This window comes from Melospiza melodia, chromosome 2 (assembly GCF_035770615.1).
Source record: "Melospiza melodia melodia isolate bMelMel2 chromosome 2, bMelMel2.pri, whole genome shotgun sequence".
NCBI classification, from domain to species: domain Eukaryota; kingdom Metazoa; phylum Chordata; class Aves; order Passeriformes; family Passerellidae; genus Melospiza; species Melospiza melodia.
The window spans coordinates 73,833,440-73,848,651 of NC_086195.1; the positions used below are offsets into that span (position 1 = coordinate 73,833,440).

The 15,212-nt window shown below is 45.6% G+C and overlaps 1 protein-coding gene across 2 annotated transcripts in view; it reads right to left on the bottom strand.

The window, feature by feature from the left end:
* Positions 1-6,326: 6,326 nt before the first annotated feature.
* Positions 6,327-15,212, bottom strand: part of SESN3 (sestrin 3) — a 44,832-nt gene continuing 35,946 nt past the window's right edge. The window contains exons 10-11 of one of the 2 annotated variants that reach the window (XM_063148881.1): positions 14,755-14,877; positions 6,327-14,427 (exon numbers count right to left, since the gene is read on the bottom strand). In XM_063148881.1, the coding sequence (XP_063004951.1) occupies positions 14,791-14,877 (87 nt within the window). In that variant the 3' untranslated portion in view covers positions 6,327-14,427; positions 14,755-14,790. Of the gene's footprint in view, positions 14,878-15,212 lie in introns of both variants that reach the window. The other variant, XM_063148880.1, reaches the window with a different exon arrangement.

The window sequence follows — 15,212 nt, forward strand, 5'->3', positions numbered from 1 at the left end:
AACTTCCTTACCTTCTCTAACAGGGGTAATTATATTCCACTGAAGGTGTGGCGGTCCTGTGGTGAGTAAACCAGATGCTGGCACCTCCGTTTTGCAGGTACCTCTCTTTGGGCAGATGAACCCCTGCAGCTGAGTGTATCTGTCTCAAGTCTGCAGGAACTGGTGAGGCGCTGGTACAGGTTGCCTGGAGAAGCTGTGGATGCCCCATCGCTGGAAATGATCAAGGTCAAGTTGGCAGGTTGGATGGAGCTTTGATCAAGGGGGTCTAGTGGAAGGTGTCCCTGCCTTAACCAGATCACCCCGAGCTCTGGCACAGGGGTCTTTGCACCTCGAGGTGCCCCTTGTCTCTGCTGCATCCACCTTGGGGCTGGGCACCCATAAAGGCAGAGGGACTCAGTAGCCCTGCAGGACAGCCCCTCGGGCCCTCTGGGTCACACTTCTGCTACCACTGCACGTTTTGAAGCTGCTCACCTTGCATGGAGCTCCATCAGCAGCTCTGTCCCTCCCTTGGTCAGGGAGCAGCTCCTGTTCAGCAGAGAAGTGAGCCATGCTTGCTTACAGGTTTATCTCGCCAGCATAGCCAGTGCCAGAAAATGGAAAAGGTATTGGATAATAAACACCAGTGTAACTCGTTTGGCCAGGAGGGATTGTCTGGGAGCAAGGAGTGTGAGGTGTGTCCAGGGTGTGTGTGTATTAGTGAGGTTGCAATACTGTGGGTTTGGCATGGACTGATTTCTCTTTGCTGCACAGCCTCCTGGGCTCTTGGACTCACTTCGGTGGATCTCACACTGGGTAACATCTACTATTGATTTCCACACAACTGGTGTTTCCAGCCAGGCAGAAATGCCTAAAGACTTTCCAGTGGTGTTAGTGTTACAGCTGGTTGGAAAATCTCCAAGGAATTATATTCTGTCAGAATGGGGTGATTTATCATACAGGGTTCTTTTCATGGCAATTTACCATTTTTAGTGGAAAATAGTTTTCAAGTCCAGGTTGGAACAAGGACAGGAGACATCCAAGAGCAGCCCAGGGTCTGGATTAGCAGTTTGGATGCTGACATTCAGCACCCACTCCTGCCTAACAGCAAATTTGGCATGTGAACGTGGCTCTTTCTGTCTCAGAGGCATATCCTTCTGTAGGGGGCTGAGTGAATGTGTATCTGGGGGCCTGAGTTAACTTATGTATTGTAAGTATATGTATAGCAGTTAAAGATCTCTCTATTGTATTAGTGACCCCGCCCTGGTTCTAGTTATTGTAAATGGGCTGCAGCTGTGATGTCCTTGATTGGGCAGCAGCTGTAGCCCGTGGAAAGAGCTGAGATAAAAGGGGGCGGGGTGGTCAGGGAGAGCCTGGGAGAGGAGCCCTGACCGAGAAGCAACAACACCACTGCTGGGAAGATCTGACATGAGAAGACCATCGAGAGAAGGTATGGGACTCAGGAAATATAATTGTACAGCAATGTGAATACAACATCCTTCAGCCATGGCCCATCTTAGCACATGTGTGATTTTATTCCATTTTGTAAGGGTGAAAAAACCTTGTCTCCTTTCCAAAAATACTGAAATTGTGACAGTGTTCCTGGGAGGTAGAAGCCATTTTCTACTAAGGCAGCAGCAAAGTTGCCTGCAAAACTGAAGCACAGGCTTCAAATTCTTCTGCAGTATCATCTTTATTAATAAGTTGATGTTTTAATCTAATTTAACATGGTGAAGAATGGACATCTGGAGCAGATGTCACTGTGTGACTCTTCCAAATCCCCAGTACCTCCTGGTAGAAGATGGTTATGGACCAATGCCAGGAGCTGCAGCAGGTGGGCAGGACTGTGCTGTTGAGCAGGGGAGGATATATGGGAGAAGAACATCAGACTAAGTAAAAGGAAGAAATTTCCTTTTAAATGAAGGCAAATTATAATGAGTAAGCCCCTTGTACATGTTTTCCAGAGAGGTAGTAGGTGCCAGAGCCCTGGAAACATTCAAGGTTAGGCTGGATGGGACTCTGAGCAACCTGATGTGGTTGAAGATGTCCCAGGTTGAGCTATGTGGCCCTTAAAGGTTCCCTCCAAGCCAAGCATTCCATGACTCTGTGAAACCAAAAGGCCAGCAGCTAAACAGTGAGCAGTAGGGGCTGAGAAATGGTCTCTGCTTGGTCTGACACCGACCAGCTGCTGGTGTGAGTGAAACAGCTCCAGAGGGATGATACAATAGGCTCATGGAGACATCACTTTCTGGATTTATGCCATCTAATGTAGCCATTTAAAAATTCTTCTCTGCAGGCACAGGGGTCCCTGTGTTCAGTATAAATGTGTCACCTGCCTTTCACCTGGGCCCCTCAGCTGGGACCAGTGAAGCCTGGCTGGGGTTGGGGGCTGATGGGGCTTGTCCCATCACCCTTGAAGACCTTTGAGGTGCCCATTGACATGGCTCACCCAGATGATGGTACAGGTGGGATGGTCTTTCTCACAGCCCCTTGGAAGGGGTTAATAAATCCTTCCATGCAGGTAGGACTAATATCAGGGCCTGATGCCTCCTGAGTGCTGCTGGCCATGACCTGCAGTGCTCACAGCCACGTTTGGGTGGTGGGGTGGGTGGGTATGGCCCTGTTGGAACAGATGGGATTAACCACAGTGTGCACCTCAACCACACAGCTTGGCCTGACCTGTGTGGCATGAATCCAGCTCCCAAAGAACTTGGCCCAGTTTTTTTGAGTTCATGGAAAACATGTGTATTTGTGGGTTGGATGAGTTCATTCCTCACCCTCAGGCACCGTTGCACTGGAGGTGAGAGCCTGCACTTGAAAACACCACTACACCTGCAAAAATGAGACGAGTGTCTGATGTAGGGCAAGGGGCTGCCTTCCCAGGGATCTGTGAGGGCACAGAGCCCATGGCTGCAGAAGAGGCTTGAATGGTAACAGTGGCTTTCCTTGGTGTCAGAGGGGTGCCAGTCTGAGGCTCATCACCACAGCAGCTGAGGATGAGTACTCAGACACAATCATTAAGGTTGGAAGAGACCTCTAAGATCATCAAGTCCTTCACAGCACTACCAAATGCACCCCTAAACTGCATCCCCAAGTGCCACACCCATGTGTTCCTTGAATTCTTCCAAGGTGGTGATTCACAATTCCCTAAGCAATCTGCTCCAATGCCTGATCATCCTTTCAGTAAGGAAATTTTTCCTAATCTCCAAACTAGACTTCCCCTGGTGCATCCTGGGGCCATTTCTCTTGTCCTGTCACTTGCTACCTGGGAGAAGAGACCGATCTGCTCCTGGCTACAATCAACTTTCATGTGTGATCAAAGACAAGTGAACAGGCTCAGGCTCCAGTGATGAAGGATAATTTTGTCCATTCCCTGATCCTGTAATACTTTAGATCATGCCCCCATTCCCAACCCAATGGAGGCTTGGTGGTGCAGGATCTATCTGGGAACCTGGTCTCTGTTCTTTAATTCTCTGAGGAGTTTATTCAGCATCTCATTCTTTCTCCATCCCCCATTTCCAGCTGTGAACAGATGCAGGTGTTCACCATTGAGCACATTCCCACAACATGTCCTGCTGGCACTGCCGGGGCCCGTGTGGGCACAGCACTGAGGCTTTGGACCTCTGTGGTTGTGGGGATTTGCCCTCAGGTCCACTAATTAGAGCTGGTAATGAAGCCTCCAATGGAACTGCTCCTGTTCCTGTTTTTCACAAAAAATTCATTTTTGTTGTTTTGGTTTTTCATCAGAAAAAAACCAAAACAAACAAACAAACAAACAAACAAAAAACCCAACAAAAACAAAAAAACAGAAAGAAAAAGCCTAGGGGTTAGCTTAAATCTAATATCACGTTTTCAGCTGATCAGAGTCCCCCAGGAGATGATTCAGGGCAGATGCCACCCTCTGGTGGAGTCTCTGCCTCTCTCCATGCATTGCAGAGGGAGCCTAGGTAATTTTGCCAGGCAAATTAAACGCCTGTGTTCAGGCAGCAGCACCTCCCCAGCCCAGCCCTGCTGGTGCTTTCGGGGACATAAATCAGCAGGACAGAGGTGCTCTGGGCTGAAGCTAAGCCCCCTCCATGGGGCTGCACCTTGTGGCAGCAAACTGCTGGCAACTCCTTCCTGAGCAATTCAGCACTGAATGTTGCAGCTCACCACTGCTGAAACACTTCTGCTTTGACTGGAATCACATTTTGCTGCATTTGCTGTATCTAGTTTTTGGCTATGTTTTATTGCCTGGATATACAGATACTCTGAACACCAGCCCCAGGCAGGAGAAGGAGGAGAAGGAGGAGAGGGAGGAGAAGGAGGAGAGGGGGAGAAGGAGGAGAGGGAGGAGAAGGAGGGCTTCCCTTCTGCAAAAGCAGGTCAGAAAGGTTCCAGGTTTGCTCCAAGGACCTTAGAAAAGGCTGAGAGAAAAAAACACTCATGAAAGATGAGGAGGGTTTTAATTTAGCAGGGAATACAAATGCAGTGACCATCTTCCTTATGTATTGAAAAGCTTACAAAAAATCAATGTTTCCATGAGCTCATTGGTCTGATGAATGATGTCATTTAAAATCTATGTAATTCCAGCTTGCGTTTGTAGAACCTCTGGTCCTCTGCCCAGGTGCCTCACCAGATAACTCCATCATGATCCAACTAAAAGCTTCTGGGGGGAGTTTTCATGACCCCCACATTGCATAAAATTTGGTCTAATTAAGCATGTAGTGCAGAAATGAAGTGGTGCAGGTGGGTGCACTTCAGTTAATGTACACTTGGGAGAGCAGATCCACTGATGGCTCTGTACAGGATCTGAGGCTGGTCAGCATTTCTCCCCCATGCTATGGCACAAGGAGCATGAGGTGATGCTGGGAAGAAGCAAAGGAGATCCCAGCAGAAGTGGAAATCCAGCCCTGCAGCTGTGGGCTTCCTTGGGCCATGAGGGGGCAGGCAGTGTCCATGGGCAGTGGCACACCACTCTGCCAGCCACGCTGGCATGCTCGTGGCTCCTTGGCTCCAGCCAGGAGGCTGGGGGTGCCCACACTCCAGGCTGATGGCCTTGGGGCACACCAGGGCGTCCCTCTGTGCTCCCTGAGGAGGGAGGAACCTGGTGAGGCGTGGGGTCAGCCCAGCCAGGTGTCTCCCCAGGGATGTGCTGCCCATGGCAGGGCTGCCTACCTTTATCTCAGCCATGGCCCCTTGCCAGGTCCCAGGGACATCCCACAGCTGTCACCATGGGCTGTGGGGAGATTGTCCCACAGCCAGTCAGTGTGGGCACATGAGCATCCCTGTGACATGGTCCCTGGTCTGCCACCACCCTGTGGTGTCCAGAGTGGGCACAGGGGGCACAGGGGGATAGATGGCAGCAGAGTGGTGGCCCAGGAGGATGGGCAAAGAGGTCTTGGGGAATCACCAACACACAAATGTTTTTGGCTCTGAATTTCCTGTGGGAAACCAGCTGGAGAGGTGAGGATGGGGTGTGGGGGAGCAGGGCTGTCCTCTCCTGTGCTGGGTACCCCATCTGAGCACTCACACCACACACAGGGTGTGAGCAGGGACCAGAATCAGGGCAGGGCTCACTTGGGGGTAGCACTGTCCTGCCCTGCTGATCATCCATGTTCTAGGACTTCTAAGGGCTAAAGCAGGAATTCCACAGCAGCCCTTGGCTTTGAGGGATGCTACAAGATTTTTATCCTTTTCAGGATGGTGCTGGTGACATGGTGCCCCTCCCAGTCCCTCTGGTGACTGGAGGTGACAGCCACACCACCTGTACCAGGGACCTGGACCTAAGACAACGGATATTCTCAGGGTTTTGGAACTCCCACTGAAAGCAAATAAATAAGCACTTTATATATGTGCAGATATTTATATACATACATGTATTTATCTTATTGTGATGTGTGCATCCTGCAGCTGGAGGCAAAACTACACCCAAAATATCCCAGGTCTGCAGCTCATGTTAACTAGTTTAGTCTTAGGGAAGTGATCATCTCCCCCAGGACAAACTTCCCTGGTGATCCCTCAGCACTAAGTCACCCTTCTCTGGGGATAGATGGGGCAGGGTTTGGGGACTTGGGGACAATTTGACTGCCAGGTAAGCTTGGCACTGCCCTGAGCCAGCACCCTCAGCACACATTTCCTCTCACCTTTCCTGTTTTTATGGCTCTCACCCACTTCTGCTCTGGGGTTTGCCCAGGTCTCCCTGGAAGAGGGATTAAATAATATCTGTATTGAATGATACATAAATTAAAACCCACTACAAAGGCATGGAGAGGAAGGACACTTTGAGGACTGGATTTTCCCAAAACACAGGATGTTCTGCTCTAGAGATGTGTTCCCCAGTATGTGGCAAATGATGGCTCAAGCAGAAGTCAGGTTTTATCCATTTTATTTAACCAATGAAATTCCTACTGATAACAATGAAAGTAATTTCAGCAAGTATAAATGCGATACAGTTTTAAACAAACCCCATTGTTCCGTACCTATAAATAGATTTTTCAAAACCTCATAAAAAGTGCAGATTTATGAATTGCTGTTAAAATGTTAATACACGATTCCTTTGTTTAAAAATGCGTTTTTGTCTCTTAACTCACAAAAAAAAAGAAAGTTCCTTCTGCATCTGTTCAGATAAATTCAAGTCAGGTAACTTAAAAACTAACAAAAGTCACACACAAAAAATTCCATCCCACTAGGTCAGTCTGTCCTTTCAAAAAAAAAAAGAAAAAGAACCAACAAACCCAACCAGCAACAACAGGAAAGAAATGATAAAAGCTGCTGTGGGAACCCACAGTGAGCTCCTAGCAGCTGCCTCACCTTGCAGGCAAACCTCCCATGAAAGCAAGGAGCCCTGGCGTATCCCTGGGGCTCAGAACAGGTGGTGACCTGGGAGCAGGACAGGAGATGTGCCACTGCCCACAGGAGATGCTGCAGGGACTGTGGGACCCACAGAGCTGCCGCACTTCCTCCCTTCCTGGTGGTGGCAGGGAGCTACAGTGTCAGAGCTCTGTCCTCACCCTCCGTCCCAAACGCCCGCGCGGCCGCAGCACAGGGAGGCAGGAGCTGACAGCTGCTGGGCTGGGCACAATCCACCCCCTGTCCAGAGGGTCACAGGTGGGAGATGCAGTGAAATGCCCCTCTCTGGGCACGGCGCTGCCCTGCCTGCTGCCCCAGCCTAGGGGGCTCAGACCCATGGCTGCCAACAGGGAGCCAGTGCTGCTTCTCACCCCCATGTGCCAGGCTCTGCAGCCAGCAAATCAGGGGCTAATGTTTGCACTCGAGAGAGGCTTGGAAGCTTTTTGGCTGCAGAAGTGCCATGACCATGTTTGTGGTCCAGCAGCTGCTCTGTCCATCCCTCTCATGCCAGCGAGCTCGTGCGTGCCCCGTGCATTGGTGAGCAGAGTGTGGGAGGCAGCCTGCAGCAGGCTCAGGGGTACAGGGGGCTGAAACAGACCCCAGGCCCCAGCCCTGGCTGTGTTTGGGTCACACACAGGGTGGCTGTGTGGCTCCTGCTTTGTGCAGAGAGGGGCTTGGCTCCCACAGTCAAGAGAGGTCGGCTGGTGCTTCTCCCTGTATCTACAGTGGTATCATATCTACAGCAGGGTCTGTTTAGCAAGAGCAGTTTAAAGTGGCTATGTTTATCAAGTTTGCTACTTTATGAATTAAAAAAAAACAAACAAAACAACAAAACAAAAAAACCCAAACCCCAACAACTATAAATACAAAGACTCTCACACACCAGACACTTGCAGCCTGCGTGACTCATCAATAACCGCATCAATATTCTGTTAAAAAGCTTATTCTACTTAGAACTATACATAGTACAAGAGACCGAGAGTGGCAGTCGTGTTCGGGCACGCTACCTGCCCCAGGGTGGCCCACAGTCAGGTGCTTCCTAAAAAATCAAGGAGTTACAGTAACATGGCACAGGACTGCAAAGCCGATCACAGCTTCTGCTTACACTGCATACGAAGTACCAAGGGGAACACAAAAAAGAACTGGTGTTAATACTGATGGATTAAAGAGTAACTATAAAGATCAAAACAGACGTTCACAGCATGCTACATATATTGCTCACAAACTTTCCTTTTTTTTTTTAAAAAAAAGGCTAATACAAAACAAGGAGTTGGCAGTCTGATTTTCAGTTTTGTCGGATAGAAAGGTAAAGCATATACATTCATCGTGTGGCTTTCCAGCAAAAGGAGAAAAGGGTAAAATCCAGAGATTTCAACTTTGCAAAATTCCAATTTTTTTAAGCTACAGTTCATATCCAGTTCTGGTTGCAGTCGTGAAAAGACCTCTGACTGCACTGCCTAGCAGAGTCCAAGGGTTGTAGCCTACATATTATTATTTTCCCCCTAAAAGTGGCCACATCACCCACCACCATGAGCAGGCTGCTCCTGCAGCCACCTGGGCACATGGCAGCTGGGCTGGAGGGAAGAGGTTTGGGTCTGGTGGCACGACATGAGCATGAAGTGAGGAATGAGACACAGTTTTGGACTGTTGGTGTTTGGAGCTGCTGCTGTTGCTGCCGCCCAGACTCCTCAGCTGGAGACACAATGCTTGGTGATTGACCCATTTTGTGTCAAAACTCCCTTCAAAGGGCTGATGGGGATGTGAAAATGCAATTCAACAGCAGCAAGTTTTTCTTGGGCAGAATGGTTCCCTTCCCCTACTCCATCTCTGGAGTAAGGAAAGAGTCCCAGCTCTGTTCCCAAAGAAGCCTTCTGGACACTGTGGAAGGAGGCATCCTCCACCACCTCCCCTATGCACAGGCACACAAAAGAACCTCTCAGACAACTTCCCTCAACATCAGGGAAGTTTCTTCAGCTGACCAATCCCTCAACTCCTCCTGAGCTGGCCGTGTCCCCTTGGAGAGCCTGTGCCTCCCAGTGCTGACAGACTGGCTTGCTCCCCACAGTTAGTGTAACAATTGGCATCTCCAGTACCTCTAACTACTGTCAGGAACAAAGTTTCTATTTTCCACAAGCCTGATGATACTCAGTACCCTAGGAACACCCAACTCTGTCTCCAGCAGCTGCTCCACAACATGCATTTGGATTTTTACCTATAGATAAATGAAAAACCCAAATCCACTTGTTCCAGAGGCTGGATGCAGTCTGCCTGGCTGCAAAGCACCCAAGGGACTGCCAGCCAGGTGGCCCTGTAAGCCTGCTTGGCAGAAAGGGACCTCAAATTCCCTGTTAGATGTCCCTCTGAGAAACCTGCACAGCTGATAGCTCAAGCATGGGGCGTTTCACCAAAGAAAGAATTTCCTTAGTGAATCCACTGCATTTTTTACTGTAACTCCAGACACACTCTTTGACTCTGTAACTCTTTGACACACTACTAAGCAAATACTGAGTTTCATCCTTTTGAACCACATTTAGCATTTTCCTGTCCAGAAACAATCTACTACGGCAATTAAGTGTCTCCAAATGCGAGAAAGAGCCTCTGCCCTTACCAACAGTCAGTGACAGAGGAACCTTGTTTTCAAGGTTAAGGCTGGGAGGTTGTCCCTGCATCTGGGAGGCTGCTTGGGGTTGGGAATTGGGAAAACAGGAAGCACTTGACGCAGGACAGGGGTGGTGGCAGGTTGGAAAATGACAATTTTTCCCCTGATGAGCAGCCAAGGATTAAATATCTGCAAGAGAGACCTGATGCAGACTGGGGGAGCAGCAGCACGGCCACCTGCCAGGAAATGTGCTCTAAGGAATAAATTAACACTGATCAAGATGCTCCTGAAGTTTCCTCATACTACTGTGCTCTCTCCATCTCTCACACCTGTAATCTATGCAGTAGGTATGAAATACTATATTAATTTTCATTTGGAGATAAAATGTTTCACTTACAATTCCTAAATATAGGAAAGCTGGTGGATGCATCTTTTCAGACAGACATAGCGCTGGGGGACATGAGGAACTGTAAACCTGAAGTTCAGGTAATGAAAACTGACATTCTGTCCAGCTCTTGGAATGACTGCTAACAGCAACTAAATCTTACAGCTTTATAGTCAGATCTGCTCTGGCAAAGTTCATTTACAACAAATCCACTCCCTCTTTTGTTTTGTGCAACATCACCCCTTATTTATGGGAGAAGGATCCAAACATACAGAAAGTAACTGAAAGAACATCACTTGAGATCAAGAAGATTTGGGGTATTTCTTTTGATCCAAAAATGTTTGGTTCAGGCACATGTTATCCACTTACTCCCACCAATGAATGTTTTCTGTAAGTAGAGCCTAAACAACCCAGCTCTTCTAAAAGGGAGTCCAAATTCTGGATAATGAGCCTGAAATGTATGCCTATGTTCATGGAAAACACACATGCATGAGAAACATTGAGAACCTGTTCTGCAAGAGCAGTGGCTTACAGTTTAACTGCTTTAGGAGAGATTTCTCTAAGTCTACATTAGGTCCCCAAAACAACTCATTTCATTAACAATCACTGTGAATCACATGGATCTGGTGTATATTATTCCTTTAGTCTCTATGGAAATTAATTTTATTCTATTTTATTTAGGTGATTCAGTTTCTTTAAAAATCTGACTCAAACATTCAAATGGGCATTTTCTAGGATTTTGCTGAGTGCCTGGGTGCTTAAATCCCCACTGAAATTTAGGCAGCTAGCTGGTTTTCTCAAATCCCATGAAAATATCAGTAGCACTACAAACAAAAACACACTTGAAAAATCTGGTGCTTTGATTTTCTGCACTCAAGTAATACAGCAACAAAATGTCTTCCTTTTTGTTCTCTTCTGATCTGTTCTAAATTTATACTTACATTTGTAATTGTTTACAAGCACTGACTTTCCTGTCCTTAAAGCTTTTTTTTAATACATAGGAAGAGCTGATAGTGGCAATTCTTTAACTCTTACAACTGAAGTAAATCCTTTTCAAGGATCAAGGTGTTGGGCAAGGGAGGGGATTGTCCCACTGTGCTCTGCACTGGGGCAGCCTCACCTCGAGGGCTGTGTGCTGCGTTGGGTGCCACAATATGCAAGATATGAAACTATTAGGGAGCATCCAAAGAAGGGCGACAAGGATGTGAAGGGCTTTGAGGGGAAGCCACATGAGGAGTGGCTGAGGGCACTCGGTCTGTTCAGCCTGGAGGAGACTGAGGGGAGACCTCACCGTAGTTATAACTCCTTTGAGAGGGAAGAGGAGGGGCAGGCACTGATCTCTTTGGTGACCAGTGACAGGACTGGAGAGAATGGCCTGAAGTTGTGTCAGGGGAGGTTCAGGTTGGACATTAGGAAAAGTTTGTTCCCCCAGAGGGTGGTTGGGCACTGGAACAGGCTCCCCAGAGAAGCCTGACAGAGTTCAAGAAGTGTTTGGACAATGCTGTCAAGCATATGGTGTGACTCTTGGGCCTGTCCTGTGCAGGGTCAGGAGCTGGGCCTCTTGTGGGCCTCTTCCAACTCCAGATTTTATGATTCTGTGATTTTCATTTTAATGAAGGCTTTAGGACAAAGGATATATGTTTCAGTTCAGCCTTGATGAAAATAAATCCATCTACAGCTCACCAAAATTCTCACAGGACACCACTGCACTAGCTGTAGTAGCTATCTGCACAAACTGCACCCAATTTTAAAATTATTATTTCTGTTTTAACGATTATTTCTGTTCTTGTATAATGATACTCTCATGAAATTCAGCTGTGGGTAGAGTGTTCTGGGAAATGCAAATGCTTTCTCCAGTTGGCACCTTTTTCACTTCTCTTCATTACCAAAAAAAAATAGAGCAAGGACATACTCTACAGCAACACACAAGTTTTAAGTGACTCTGCAATGATAAGAAGCTGTTCATGCTCAAAAGTTCTGTTCCCTACTCACAGTGTTCCCTGTGCTAGCTGGTTAATTTGTACCTATCAGGCTTTCTCTTCAGCAGACAGGAGACTGTACACTTTGTTTTTATGTTGGTCACGGCTGGGATTTTGTGGACTAACATGAATGCTGGTAATTACCAATTCCAATGAAGGAACACAGAGGGAGAGGATCTACACTTCCAATCATTATGGTACCCTTAAGAAAAATATTAATGAACAAAGTGTGAAGATTCACATTCATGCATGCTTTAAAAATGCAAAAAAAATTCCAAGAACACTTGCACATTAAAACCTGGCACAGTGTGAACCTAAAGCACACATAAAGTGTATGGCAGCGTTGTCTGACTTTAAACACCTATTTCTGAGCAAACATCTATTAAAAATCCCAAATTTGTGTATAAAAACTAGGCTATAAATTGTTGCACTGTAAATGCAATACTTTCAAAAAAATGCCACGTGGAAAACATTTCCAGATGTTTCAAGTTTGCATGTAATATTAAAGAAAAAAAACAGAAATAGCAAACTAGTTTTACAATGACATTTCCTGTGATGGAATGTCTTGCAGGCCATATGGGACTTGATATGGCACTTAAAAAACCAAAACAAAACACTGGTTTACTACAAGTTTTATGAAGCAATCCATTTATGGTTTCTGTATTTCAAATCTGCTCATGTACTTTGCCCATGAAGGCATTTGAGCTGGCAAGTATATTTCATAAGGAAAGAAGTAAAGGCACTCATGTTTCCAAATGTAAAACTCAACCTACTCCAGAAGTCTTTGCATTTCTGAGGGGAAACAAGCCATCATATTAGTTATCCCAATCTAGTTTCACCTCCTTTCCAGAGCTCAACTGTGCTTCTTGAGGACTACTTGACTTTTCAACGCAAAGAAATTTAAAGTAGTACTGAACAGTTCCCATCACTTGAAAAAAAACAGAAGTATTGCATGAAAACTTCTCTCAGCAGAAGCCATTAGGTATGGCCACTACAATCACAAGAGGGGGGAAAAGATCATAACAATTTAGAAAGTAAATCTAAGTTCACACACAAGAGCATCTCAGTATTTCTGAGAAATCTTTGCCGTTAGCTATACAAGATAAGTAAATCTGATGTTCTACCCAATGCTCTCTAGCAGACAGACCAGTGCTGTCTGTTGGGTAGTTTTCTAAATAGCCAACATGACACTTAAAAAAAATTAATTACTGATTTTTTTCTTCAAAAGGTTTTCACATGCAGAGTCTGCAGTCTGAAAGTGCAGAAAAGTGTACAATCATTGGGCTTTCCAATCTGGAACGGACAGATAAAGCAGAAAAAACAACATGCAAAGTCAAAGCAAGGATCATGAAAAGGAAGAAAAGAGAAAACTAACTTTAGTAGAGTACTGGTCCATGGTTTTGTAAATGGAAAGTGTCAAAATATGACTGGTAGTATTTTTTTTCTAACTATTCTGCAATCACCAATAAAAAAAAGTCCTGCATTAACTACTGCAATCCAACAGAACATTAAAAATAAACCTGTCTAGTTAGTTTTGAATGTATACCACAGAAATAAAGGTCACCCTCCTCAAAAGAAATATGAAAAGTCCAAACCAACAGACAAATTTGAAGCAGTTAACTTGTGTTCTACTGGGTAAGTTTAAGCATCTCTTTAGGCACTTCACTGGTTCATTAAATGCAATACAAAATAAAGCTATAAATATCAACATTTTGTGCTCTCAAAAATTAGTCAAAAGCAACAGAAAACAGCACAAAAGTGTGACATTTTTGGCAGCTTATTTCTTCCCTTCCCCAATATTACTGGTTGTCCAAAAATGCTTTGTTTTGGGGATGCTTTGGCATCTCAGTATCAAGTTGTCTTAAGCCATAAAAGCTAAAACAAAACTGCTAGGCCTTAGACATTAAAGAAATTTGGTTTTAAAATTTCTTTATGGCTATATAAGAAGGACACTTTAGCAGTGGCATGTCAGGGAAAAAAGCTTGCTTTCTTTTTAAATATTGCACTTTTCTTTTGTTCACTCACACTAATGCATAGAAACTTTTAAAACTTTGAATATTACAATTTCATGCTATGAAAAAGTTATGGGAAATAATTTCTATACATCCAATATGAAAGAATAGATATACTAGCCTTCCTTTACTTTCCTTATTTAAAACATTGATAAAGAAGAGAGTGCAAAAAACCCCACAACCCTATTTTTGGTCAGCCTGTGTATTAATTTTATAGGTGCCAACTAAACAAATTGCAACACATGATGAGCATGGATGTTGTCAGGACAACTGAGGGTGACTGTCAGTAAAACAAGACTATGCATGATTGAAACACAGTAAGTGTGGCTGAAATGGCAAATCGTGAGGCCTCTTCTCCTTGCGAAGGGGCACGACAAAGCGTGAATGAATTTTGCACTTCAGTAGCATGCTGTAAGATTTATCAAGATTAATTTCACATTAAAGTGTGCTCGATGTTTGCATCCACATCTTGCATCACCTCCAATTGCTGTAGTAAGACAGTGACTGGCAGCAGTCTCCGGGACACACAGGAGAATCCAGTGGGCGATTCGATGCAGCACAGCCCGCGCGTCTCTGTCATGAGTCACGACGTGGTGGGACGTTCTCAGGACAGGCAGAACTGATCTTCTGCTGGACTCCACTCATCTGAAAAATGATTGCTTGGAAAAAGAAGTCTCTAAGCACTTCACTCCAGTGCCTAAAGAACAAAGCGCTAGGATTGGATACAATAAAACCAGTTCCAGGATCCTGACTGCTGTGCAGAAACCCAGCCAGAAACAATGCAGAGTAGCGCTCCTCAGTGTTACTTTTGTTATCATTAGTAATGTTAAGCATCAAGAAAATAAAACACGTCATTGCACATTACAGCCGCCAAGAAGCACGGCTAAACTTTGACACTAGAGAATTGAATAACCTGATGCTACATCACAAACAGCTTCTGGTGTGTATCTATTTCAAAAGGTCTTTACATACTCAGTAAAAGCCCTGTACTCCTGGCCAGCGAGTGCTTCAGGTTAAGTGACGAGTTATGGCACGAAGGGCATACAGAAGTTCGGCTTGCATCCGAGCTTCCATCAGAAGTAGATTGACATGAACCTGTAAAAAATTGCATCAGCCATTTAGCTCACCTCTGAGTGCAACATGGTTTATTCATTCAGGCTGAAAATTCTAACTTTTAGTAAAGTATAGCTGCAAGAAAACTTTGCCATTTCTCCTTGTACCCTGCTGCAGGACTACAGTTCCTCTAGAAACAGCTGTGTAGTGATGGACAACATCCCAGGATGCTGTCAGGACAACAAACAAGATTGCTGCTTCAAGCAATCTTCCATCTGAGAAGCCAACCTTAAATATTTTTTGTATCCTAATGGAATTAGTTCTTTCAAATTATATTTGGTTATCCTTACTACCACCTGGGACCATTATATAGGAGA